Source organism: Xenopus tropicalis, chromosome 4 (assembly GCF_000004195.4).
Source record: "Xenopus tropicalis strain Nigerian chromosome 4, UCB_Xtro_10.0, whole genome shotgun sequence".
Taxonomy (NCBI): domain Eukaryota; kingdom Metazoa; phylum Chordata; class Amphibia; order Anura; family Pipidae; genus Xenopus; species Xenopus tropicalis.
Window position 1 is genome coordinate 145,606,305 of NC_030680.2, and position 12,175 is coordinate 145,618,479.

Genomic DNA, 12,175 nt, shown 5'->3' on the forward strand with positions numbered 1-12,175 from the left:
TAAAGACCTAGAACAGTATATAATTGAAGTTGGGGCTTAAAACATCTCCCCATCTGACTGTGTGTGTCTAATTTCTGAACAAAGAAACAGAAATACCTGAACCTCCCTGTAACCACATAAGCTATGTTATTGACTCCCTCTTTTCTATATACAGGTCCTTTTCAAAAAATTAGCATATTGTGATAAAGTTCATTATTTTCTGTAATGTACTGATAAACATTAGACTTTCATATATTTTAGATTCATTACACACAACTGAAGTAGTTCAAGCCTTTTCTTGTTTTAATATTGATGATTGTGGCATACAGCTCATGAAAACCCAAAATTCCTATCTCAAAAAATTAGCATATTTCATCCGCCCAATAAAAGAAAAGTGTTTTTAATACAAAAAAAGTCAACCTTCAAATAATTATGTTCAGTTATGCACTCACTACTTGGTTGGGAATCCTTTTGCAGAAATGACTGCTTCAATGTGGCGTGGCATGGAGGCAATCAGCCTGTGGCACTGCTCAGGTGTTATGGAGGCCCAGGATGCTTCAATAGCGGCCTTAAGCTCATCCAGAGTGTTGGGTCTTGTGTCTCTCAACTTTCTCTTCACAATATCCCACAGATTCTCTATGGGGTTCAGGTCAGGAGAGTTGGCAGGCCAATTGAGCACAGTAATACCATGGTCAGTAAACCATTTACCAGTGGTTTTGGCACTGTGAGCAGGTGCCAGGTCGTGCTGAAAAATGAAATCTTCATCTCCATAAAGCTTTTCAGCAGATGGAAGCATGAAGTGCTCCAAAATCTCCTGATAGCTAGCTGCATTGACCCTGCCCTTGATAAAACACAGTGGACCAACACCAGCAGCTGACATGGCACCCCAGACCATCACTGACTGTGGGTACTTGACACTGGACTTCAGGCATTTTGGCATTTCCCTCTCCCCAGTCTTCCTCCAGACTCTGGCACCTTGATTTCCGAATGACATACTTTGGACCACTGAGCAACAGTCCAGTGCTGCTTCTCTGTAGCCCAGGTCAGGCGCTTCTGCCGCTGTTTCTGGTTCAAAAGTGGCTTGACCTGGGGAATGCAGCACCTGTAGCCCATTTCCTGCACGCGCCTGTACACGGTGGCTCTGGATGTTTCTACTCCAGACTCAGTCCACTGCTTCCGCAGGTCCCCCAAGGTCAGGAATCGGTCCTTCTCCACAATCTTCCTCAGGGCCCAGTCACCTCTTCTCGTTGTGCAGCGTTTTCTGCCACACTTTTTCCTTCCCACAGACTTCCCACTGAGGTGCCTTGATACAGCACTCTGGGAACAGCCTATTCGTTCAGAAATTTCTTTCTGTGTCTTACCCTCTTGCTTGAGGGTGTCAATGATGGCCTTCTGGACAGCAGTCAGGTCGGCAGTCTTACCCATGATTGCGGTTTTGAGTAATGAACCAGGCTGGGAGTTTTTAAAAGCCTCAGGAATCTTTTGCAGGTTTTTAGAGTTAATTTGTTGATTCAGATGATTAGGTTAATAGCTCGTTTAGAGAACCTTTTCATGATATGCTAATTTTTTGAGATAGGAATTTTGGGTTTTCATGAGCTGTATGCCACAATCATCAATATTAAAACAATAAAAGGCTTGAACTACTTCAGTTGTGTGTAATGAATGTAAAATATATGAAAGTCTAATGTTTATCAGTACATTACAGAAAATAATGAACTTTATCACAATATGCTAATTTTTTGAAAAGGACCTGTATAGCAGAAATCTTCAGGTATCTAGATTTTCAAGGGCACTTAATATTGGCAATACATTAGATCAGTGATCCCCAACCAGTGGCTCGGGGGTAACATGCTGCTCCCCAACCCATTGGATGTTGCTCTTAGTGCCCCCAAACCAGGGAGTTATTTTTGAATTCCTGACTTGGGGGCAAGTTTTGGTTGAATAAAAACAAGATTTCCTACCAAATAAAGCCCCCTGTAAGCTGATAGGGTGCATAGAGGCCCCTAATAGCCAATCACAGCCCTTATTTGGCTCCTCCATGAACTTTTATGGTGCTTGTGTTGCTCCCCAAGTCTTTTTACATTTGACTGTGGCTCACAAGTAAGAAAGGTTGGGAACCCCTGCATTAGATGATTCCTGCTAGTCTAGTTTAAGCATTTTATGCGTGGTTTATTACGGTGTGAGCATGCCTTGTGTATGACTATGCTTCAGGACTTGGGCTCAATGTTGCACCCTCCAGCCCTTGTCACCTGGCATCTTCCAGTATTCTTGGTTGGCAAAGAATGACAGGGATAGGGGCTCCCAGTCATTAGCAAGGCACAAGTCTGATATCTCTATATAACTCTTATTTTATCTAAAAATAAAATGGGTAGCTGTTCATTATTTGGATCTAGGTCTTCCTAATCTGCTCCAAACTAGATGTAGTTTTCTGTGGGGCCAAATGAAGAGCCAAGCAACAAAAAAACCATCCCAAAACTACTTTGTTTTGAGTTTAAGAAGGATTAAAGTAATTTAGACTATGTTGTACAAAGGGGAGCTTCTGTCCCATTAGAATAGCTAATGCCACCCCTGGATCTAACCAAACTCATGAGCACCAAACCATGTAACGGTATAGACTTGTAATCTGAAATAGGTTCTTAGTTGATGTTTATTGTGTTTTTTTTAACCAAACATTATTAACAGTCATCACAGACACCATTCAACTTCCGTCTTTCTATATTTTACTTCTAATTTTTTACTGCGTCTCTGGAAACAACAGACCTAAATCTTACACTATAAAAACAATTTGATTTAGACTTAACCACTAGAATGGCAGTATCTATTTAATACTAAATCTAAATAGGAAATACTGCATAAATAACTATATCAAACTTTCTTATAACCTACATATGTTGCATGTTTATACTTAAAATAATATCTGACTAAAGTGAAAGCAATAAGAAGATAACTGATGTGGATAAAATAATATCATACTCGGAACGTGACGCACCGCAATGACAATCAAGGAGGTTCTTTTTGGTTTTAGCATAGTTTGAAGTTTTTATACTTTTTAACCTACGTAGAAATATGCTTGAATTGATTGACCGTGAACTTATGAAACTATTTATGAATAAACTCAGCAACATTATATTTAAAGAGTATTATGTGGCAACATGGGCAAAGTTTTAAAGGTCTAATAAACCGTAGAAAGCAACTAGTAGTTAGTGCCTAGTGCAGGTAGGGTAATGAAGCAAACATGAGTTATGATGGGTTACTGGACCTGGGTAAATTTTGCCTCTGTTGTTACATAACCCCTACTGAAAAGGTTGGTTTCCAGTCTTCTAAACTTTGTTTTTCTCCATATATGTAAACAAACAGATGCTGATAGGGCACAAAAACATGGCATGGATGAATTTATCTCGTCCAATCCCTGTAACTTTGACCACGCCACCCTCTTTGAGATGGTTCAGCGACTCACACTGGATCACAGACTCAACGACTCGTACTCATGTCTGGTTAGTATTTTGTTTTTCTTATGCTCCTTAATAATAATGGTTCATTCTATTCTATTGAAAACATACTTTTCATGTGCCTCAACTGTTTTTTTGCTGGACACATTTTGCATTAGATAGAGATGGGGCCCATCGGGAAACAGAAAAAAGCCCATAACTGCTCCAACTAATATTTGATGTGAGAGGTTGCTTCTTGGTCTCCACACAATTGTCCATACCCTTTTCAATACACTTTCTTATGCTGCCTCCCTTAGAGACCCATCCTCCCATAAGTGGGCTGGCCCACTCTTCCTATATATTTCCATTTTGTACTAATTCAGAGCCTTTTGAATTAGGCAGTCTTGAGATGCTTTTATATGTCCATTCTACATCATTGCTTTTCTCTTTTGCTGTAGTACATTTCAAAGTATTTATCTTTTGTTAACATAAACAGAGAATATTCTGTATTCTATATCCAAATGAAAATCTTCTTCTATATATTACTATACGGTTAAAGCTATCCCATCGAAAGTATCCTGTTTGTTGCCTTCCCAAATAAAAATGTCACATTTCTCCTTTGTTTTTCAATATTTTTTAGGGTTGGTTCAGTCCAGGTCAGGTCTTTGTACTCGATGAATATTGTGCAAGATATGGAGTCCGAGGCTGCCATAGGCATTTGTGTTACCTTGGTGATTTACTAGAACGAGCAGAGAATGGGTCAATGGTCGACCCAACTTTACTTCACTATAGTTTTGCCTTCTGCGCATCCCACGTACATGGCAACAGGTAAGATAAACTGCTACAGAAAGGGAGAATTAGAGTGATATCATCATAAATATGCTCTATACCTCATTTGTTGGACGTTATGAAATGAATCAGTGGATGATTCTGAATATCACACTTCAGAGGTGCATATAAATATGTAGAATTCTAAAACTGTAATTTTTTGGTCTACTTTTGTTACATAAAACACGTTAGGACTCTATACTGAAGGATGGAAAGGTGCAAAGGATGAAAAATAGGTTTAAACAGCCATATTTTTTTGTTCATAATTTAACTTGACACCCTTGATACCCTGAGTTCTTCCACTCCCAATGAGCAACGCGTTTTACTCTCAGTATGCAATGCTGCCTGCATTTGGGATTGAGGCACCCTCTGAACAACCCTATCCTTTGGGAATTATCCAGGGTACTCAAGGTACATAACTCAATGTTATGTCTACGGCTCCCTTGTATTTGTCATCATTGTGTTCTTTGCAACTGCTGTATGGGCTGTAAGGGGTGCACCCTTTACCACCCCAGCACTTGTACTCCTCTCCGCGGTATATAAACCCTCATATATTACCTGACACAAATCGTTTGAACTTAAGAAACATTGCATGCTTCAAGTAGAGCAAAACAAACACACACATATATCTTATTTAATAATTATTTTGCACCAAGCATAACATAAAAATGCTTTTGATCATATGTAGTTAAGACAACGTTTTGACATGCTTTATGGCTAATAGTCTGGATATAATTATTGGCTCAGTAACCAATGTGAAAATGAATAATCCTCTATGCAGAAGACTGAATGCTTCAGTTTCCTATATATATAACCCCCCTGCAATGCAAGTTATAATAATTAATAATTATTATATTAATATTAAAATAATTTAAGCCTAGCTGTTTACGATTATTCATGTCTCAGGTTCAACGATAAAATAACAAATTGACCCAGCAGTCTCAGCTTCAAAATTCTGTCCATACTGACGCAGAAACTCCTACCTAAAGCTTTTATAATATACATCTACCAAACAGATTCCGTAAACATTATACACTTCCATAATGTAGAATAATATAGAATTCAGTCTGTGACTGATTGGTTAAAGTCAATGAATTTTGACAAACAGTGTTAGTTTTCCTTCTTCTTTTGTCCACACACGGGAGCTCAGTAACCCATAGAAACCTTATGGGAATCTCAACTAAGTACAGATATTTTAATTCTAAATAGAAAATGAAGCTTTAGGTAACACATTGAAATAACAATAATGGCTTAATGATGTAACTGGATAAGAAGCCTGATGAAAGAACCAATAAATTGCTGTTTAGATTTTATATTTTGGCTCCATGCTTGCTCCATATCACAAATAGGGATAATGTTATATTAATATAACATTAATTGTGTAATGTTATATGTTGAGGCCCTTATACCTCCTACTCTTGCTTCATAAATGAGTCCAGTTATCCACCCATCTTGAACGATATTAAGGTTTTTAAAAAAAACAAAAACAGATGGGTGGATTAGTTTATATTGCTTCTAGCTGTCTCTATAACAGAGCATTGAGACGTATGTCATCACAGATTTAATCTGAACACCGTCGTTTATACGTATTGTTGACTGGATTCATTACAGAGTGACAGAAATAACGAGACTTCCATGGAACCATGGAATTAAAGTTTCAGTTGGTTCTGTCTAGCATTTGCCATATGGTTTTATAAGCCAGACTGGCGCAAGTGGTTGCTTGCTTGTTTTGGGCAACATAGGTTGCTTGTTTCTGGTCCAGTGTCTTCTCACAATGAGGATAGTTTGAGAGAATAATTGCCGGCACTCATGTTTTTGTCACAAACCGTTTCCAGCATTCTTCCTCAGCAGACACACAAAATGTAAATTGCGATGACAATAGGACCTATATATGGCGGCTTATTGGAGGGCTATGAATCTGCTCAGAAGAGAGGGAAATGAGTTAAAGATTACAATAGGGCAGGGGTGGGCAAACTACGGCCCGCGGGCCACATCCGGCCCGTCAGCCCTTTCAATCCGGCCCGCCGTCTCCGGCCCCCTTAAAAGAATGACGGGCCCTGATTGGTTGCGCCCCGTGCGTGCGCACAGCGTCAGCACGCACGGGGAGCAACCATATAAAAGAATGCACTGGGGCGCCGGGGAACAGAAGGACGGGACGGAGGAAGCAGCGGGTCGCTGGGGGGGAGCTGAGAGGCCCCATCATTTTTGATGGCAGCCCCGGGCGTAACGCTGTCCCGGCCCGGTCCGGCCCGTCTGTTAGTTAATGTGGCCCCTGAGCCAAAAAGTTTGCCCACCCCTGCAATAGGGGGTTTTAATTGTATTAGTCTGAAATGGGACCTTTTACTAAAAGAAGACCTTTTATTTGGGAGCTGCCCCCCCCCCCCCCCCACCCAAGAAAGTTCTTCTTAACACACATTTCTCTAACGTTATAAGAAGGTTTTTTAAAACTAGCTTAAAAGTCTGTAAACATGGCCTATATTAGTACATCCATTATTTTATAATTTTTCTCTCTATTTTCTTTTGCATGCCTTATTTTATGTTCTTATTATCTAAGTTTGTTTTCTTTTCAGTCTTTATTTCACATTCTCTCTCCTATCTCTTTTTTCATCTACCTATTTATCTGATCATTTTTGCATGCCTTGTGCTATCCCACATCATCCATTCACCAAAGCCCACTTTTGCCTGAATTACTTGGTTGGTCATCACAAACTCAAGAAGGGGATGGAGGCAAAAGCCCTACCCCTTCAACCACTGAACCAGAACCTAAGAGAGATTCCAAAAGGGATTCAAAAAAACGAAAAGATTCAAAATCCCAGACGAATGCAGAGCCTAAAAGGTAAGGACTGTTAGATCCTGTCTGTACACAATGAACTTTCTTTAACAATACTCCATGCACATTACAAATAGAATAGCTATACATTTCTAAATAATTATGTTATCATAACTATCATTTGCATTATACTGCAAATATCAGCAATGAGTCTTTCAGTGACGGTGGGATTAATGCTTTCCTTATGGCATAGATTTACAAACTGATGGGGGTGGGATTCGGGGTGAGGGCTTATTTGTGCCCTGGGTACACCTGGAACTATAGCAGGGTGACTGTTACCCTAATGTTTCTATATATCTGTAACCTTGTTATGGGCTAAGGGGGCCCAGCCTGAAGGCCAGTTAGGGGGGGGATTTGGGGTGAGTGCTTATTTGTGCCCTGGGTACCCCTGGAACTATAGCGGGGTGACTGTTACCCCAATGTTTCTATATATCTGTAACCTTGTTATGGGCTAAGGGGGCCCAGCCTGAAGGCCAGTTAGGGGGGATTTGGGGTGAGTGCTTATTTGTGCCCTGGGTACACCTGGAACTATAGCAGGGTGACTGTTACCCCAATGTTTCTATATATCTGTAACCTTGTTATGGGCTAAGGGGGCCCAGCCTGAAGGCCAGTTAGGGGGGGATTTGGGGTGAGTGCTTATTTGTGCCCTGGGTACCCCTGGAACTATAGCGGGGTGACTGTTACCCCAATGTTTCTATATATCTGTAACCTTGTTATGGGCTAAGGGGGCCCAGCCTGAAGGCCAGTTAGGGGGGGATTTGGGGTGAGTGCTTATTTGTGCCCTGGGTACCCCTGGAACTATAGCGGGGTGACTGTTACCCCAAAGTTTCTATATATCTGTAACCTTGTTATGGGCTAAGGGGGCCCAGCCTGAAGGCCAGTTAGGGGTGGCTGTGGGGTGAGTGCTTATTTGTGCCCTGGGTACCCCTGGAACTATAGCGGGGTGACTGTTACCCCAATGTTTCTATATATCTGTAACCTTGTTATGGGCTAAGGGGGCCCAGCCTGAAGGCCAGTTAGGGGGGGATTTGGGGTGAGGGCTTATTTGTGCCCTGGGTACACCTGGAACTATAGCGGGGTGACTGTTACCCCAATGTTTCTATATATCTGTAACCTTGTTATGGGCTAAGGGGGCCCAGCCTGAAGGCCAGTTAGGGGGGGATTTGGGGTGAGTGCTTATTTGTGCCCTGGGTACCCCTGGAACTATAGCGGGGTGACTGTTACCCCAATGTTTCTATATATCTGTAACCTTGTTATGGGCTAAGGGGGCCCAGCCTGAAGGCCAGTTAGGGGGGGATTTGGGGTGAGTGCTTATTTGTGCCCTGGGTACCCCTGGAACTATAGCAGGGTGACTGTTACCCTAATGTTTCTATATATCTGTAACCTTGTTATGGGCTAAGGGGGCCCAGGCTGAAGGCCAGTTAGGGGGGGGGATTTGGGGTGAGTGCTTATTTGTGCCCTGGGTACCCCTGGAACTATAGCAGGGTGACTGTTACCCCAATGTTTCTATATATCTGTAACCTTGTTATGGGCTAAGGGGGCCCAGCCTGAAGGCCAGTTAGGGGGGGATTTGGGGTGAGTGCTTATTTGTGCCCTGGGTACCCCTGGAACTATAGCAGGGTGACTGTTACCCCAATGTTTCCATATATCTGTAAACTTGTTATGGGCTAAGGGGGCCCAGCCTGAAGGCCAGTTAGGGGGAGATTTGGGGTGAGTGGAACTATAGCAGGGTGACTGTTACTCCCAATGTTTTTATATACCTTTAGCCATGTTATGAGCTAAGGGGGCCCAGCCTGAAGGAGTTCATTCTTCATGTACAGTAGATGTTAATGTGCTATTACATATCCATAAAAGAACCAGTAGATTAGCTTTCTGGAATGAGGTTGGCTGTCAGTCAGAATGTGCCACTCCAGTAATGAAGGTCAAATTCTTGTGGCTATCAATCTCTTTTATTTGAAATAGACGTTGATGGTTAGGCTGAGGTGGGTTGTCTGTTTGTATCGTGTATGTGTAAGGTCAGACAGTTAGACAACAGTAGCTCGCAGTCAGTGAGAAAGTGCAGCGAGAATGTGATTCAGATGTTTCAGGACAGCCTGAAGGTGCGGACTGACAGCATGACAAGCCATCGGATAGAGCTAACGAACTCGCTGCTGTCCAGGGTCCTGTCTCAATGCGCTGCTATTGTGCTGCATCTGATCGGCACCGCGGCTGAGGGAAACGGCAGCGCTGAAACTGACCCCTAACCTTACTCTGACCTTGGTGCCACGGGAAATGAAGCAAGGTGTTCAGTGGGTTGTTATGTTTCATAGCGCATTACAGTCACATGGGGAGATGTGCACCTTTCCCGCGAGAGCTACTGCAGATATGTAACAGCTGAACTCAAATTGCAATGAAATAACTACCGCAGTGCGCAAGTGGGGTGTCAATCATCAAGAAATTCCAACACAGAGACATCAAACGTGAAATCTATAGAGCCGGCGATAATATGAAGCCTCCATTGATACAGAAAGCATACAGGGCTTAGCCATACGGCATTTTCCCCGTTACATACAAGGCAGATGGGAAAATGAGATTGTTCATGCATTGAAATCCAAATTTCTGAAGCTTCAGGGGTAATTGGGATGTTGGCTTGGGATAAAAGAAATGAGTTTAGTTAATGCTGACGCTGTGTACATTTGGCCAGTCGCAGTTTGAACTAGGCGGCGTTGACAAATCTGTGTTTACTTATAGCAGAAATTGTACAAAACTGAGTTTTTTTAATTGTTAGATTGTCAAATTTATTCTTATTGTTGATGTGCAGCCCATTGCATCCAGCTGATTTCACCCTACTAGATCGTAATTCCCCCTGTTTATCTGGGGCCCAGAGCAGTTTCCCTTGTTTTTACCAATAGATTGTTGTTCATTAGCTTCTAGTCTGCATTATGCTCTCTCCAATATAGACATTTCTTAAATCAGTAACATTATTATGATCAGCTGGGGCAATGATCAAAGGATATGAACAGCATTCAATATTATTGCTTGCCCAGATTCTCTACCCTCGGAATTTATGTCCATGGCGTTTATTCATGGTGTGAAAATGGTATTCTAAGCCTTATAATAATAATAATAATACTACAGGTATTGGATCCATTATCCAGAATGCTCAGGACCTGGGATTTTCCAAATAACGGAGTTTTTCCGTTATTTGGATCTCCATCCCTTAAATCTACTTAAAAATGATTAAAACATGAAATAAACCCAATAGGATTGTTTTGCCTTCAGTAAGGATTAATTATATCTTAGTTGGGATCATGTACAGGTACTGTTTTATTATTACAGAGAAAAGGGAATCATTTAACCATTAAATAAACCCAATAGGGCTGTTCTGCCCCAATAAGGGGTAATTATATCTTAGTTGGGATCAAGTACAGGTACTGTTTTATTATTACAGAGAAAAGGGAATCATTTAACCATTAAATAAACCCAATAGGGCTGTTCTGCCCCAATAAGGGGTAATTATATCTTAGTTGGGATCAAGTACAGGTACTGTTTTATTATTACAGAGAAAAGGGAATCATTTAACCATTAAATAAACCCAATAGGGCTGTTCTGCCCCAATAAGGGGTAATTATATCTTAGTTGGGATCAAGTACAGGTACTGTTTTATTATTACAGAGAAAAGGGAATCATTTAACCATTAAATAAACCCAATAGGGCTGTTCTGCCCCCAATAAGGGGTAATTATATCTTAGTTGGGATCATGTACAGGTACTGTTTTATTATTACAGAGAAAAGGGAATCATTTAACCATTAAATAAACCCAATAGGGCTGTTCTGCCCCAATAAGGGGTAATTATATCTTAGTTGGGATCAAGTACAGGTACTGTTTTATTATTACAGAGAAAAGGGAATCATTTAACCATTAAATAAACCCAATAGGGCTGTTCTGCCCCAATAAGGGGTAATTATATCTTAGTTGGGATCAAGTACAGGTACTGTTTTATTATTACAGAGAAAAGGGAATCATTTAACCATTAAATAAACCCAATAGGGCTGTTCTGCCCCAATAAGGGGTAATTATATCTTAGTTGGGATCAAGTACAGGTACTGTTTTATTATTACAGAGAAAAGGGAATCATTTAACCATTAAATAAACCCAATAGGGCTGTTCTGCCCCAATAAGGGGTAATTATATCTTAGTTGGGATCAAGTACAGGTACTGTTTTATTATTACAGAGAAAAGGGAATCATTTAACCATTAAATAAACCCAATAGGGCTGTTCTGCCCCAATAAGGGGTAATTATATCTTAGTTGGGATCAAGTACAGGTACTGTTTTATTATTACAGAGAAAAGGGAATCATTTAACCATTAAATAAACCCAATAGGGCTGTTCTGCCCCCAATAAGGGGTAATTATATCTTAGTTGGGATCATGTACAGGTACTGTTTTATTATTACAGAGAAAAGGGAATCATTTAACCATTAAATAAACCCAATAGGGCTGTTCTGCCCCAATAAGGGGTAATTATATCTTAGTTGGGATCAAGTACAGGTACTGTTTTATTATTACAGAGAAAAGGGAATCATTTAACCATTAAATAAACCCAATAGGGCTGTTCTGCCCCCAATAAGGGGTAATTATATCTTAGTTGGGATCAAGTACAGGTACTGTTTTATTATTACAGAGAAAAGGGAATCATTTAACCATTAAATAAACCCAATAGGGCTGTTCTGCCCCAATAAGGGGTAATTATATCTTAGTTGGGATCAAGTACAGGTACTGTTTTATTATTACAGAGAAAAGGGAATCATTTAACCATTAAATAAACCCAATAGGGCTGTTCTGCCCCAATAAGGGGTAATTATATCTTAGTTGGGATCAAGTACAGGTACTGTTTTATTATTACAGAGAAAAGGGAATCATTTAACCATGAAATAAACCCAATAGGGCTGTTCTGCCCCAATAAGGGGTAATTATATCTTAGTTGGGATCAAGTACAGGTACTGTTTTATTATTACAGAGAAAAGGGAATTATTTAACCATTAAATAAACCCAATAGGGCTGTTCTGCCCCAATAAGGGGTAATTATATCTTAGTTGGGATCAAGTACAGGTACTGTTTTATTATTA

At 40.6% G+C, this 12,175-nt stretch overlaps 1 protein-coding gene across 27 annotated transcripts in view; it reads left to right on the forward strand.

The window, feature by feature from the left end:
- cadps (Ca2+ dependent secretion activator) overlaps window positions 1–12,175 on the forward strand; it is a 314,914-nt gene that overhangs the window by 166,381 nt on the left and 136,358 nt on the right. For all 27 annotated transcript variants that reach the window (XM_018092883.2, XM_018092886.2, XM_012960425.3 and 24 more), the window contains 2 exon segments: window positions 3,337–3,473; window positions 4,048–4,235. In XM_018092883.2, the coding sequence (XP_017948372.1) occupies window positions 3,337–3,473; window positions 4,048–4,235 (325 nt within the window).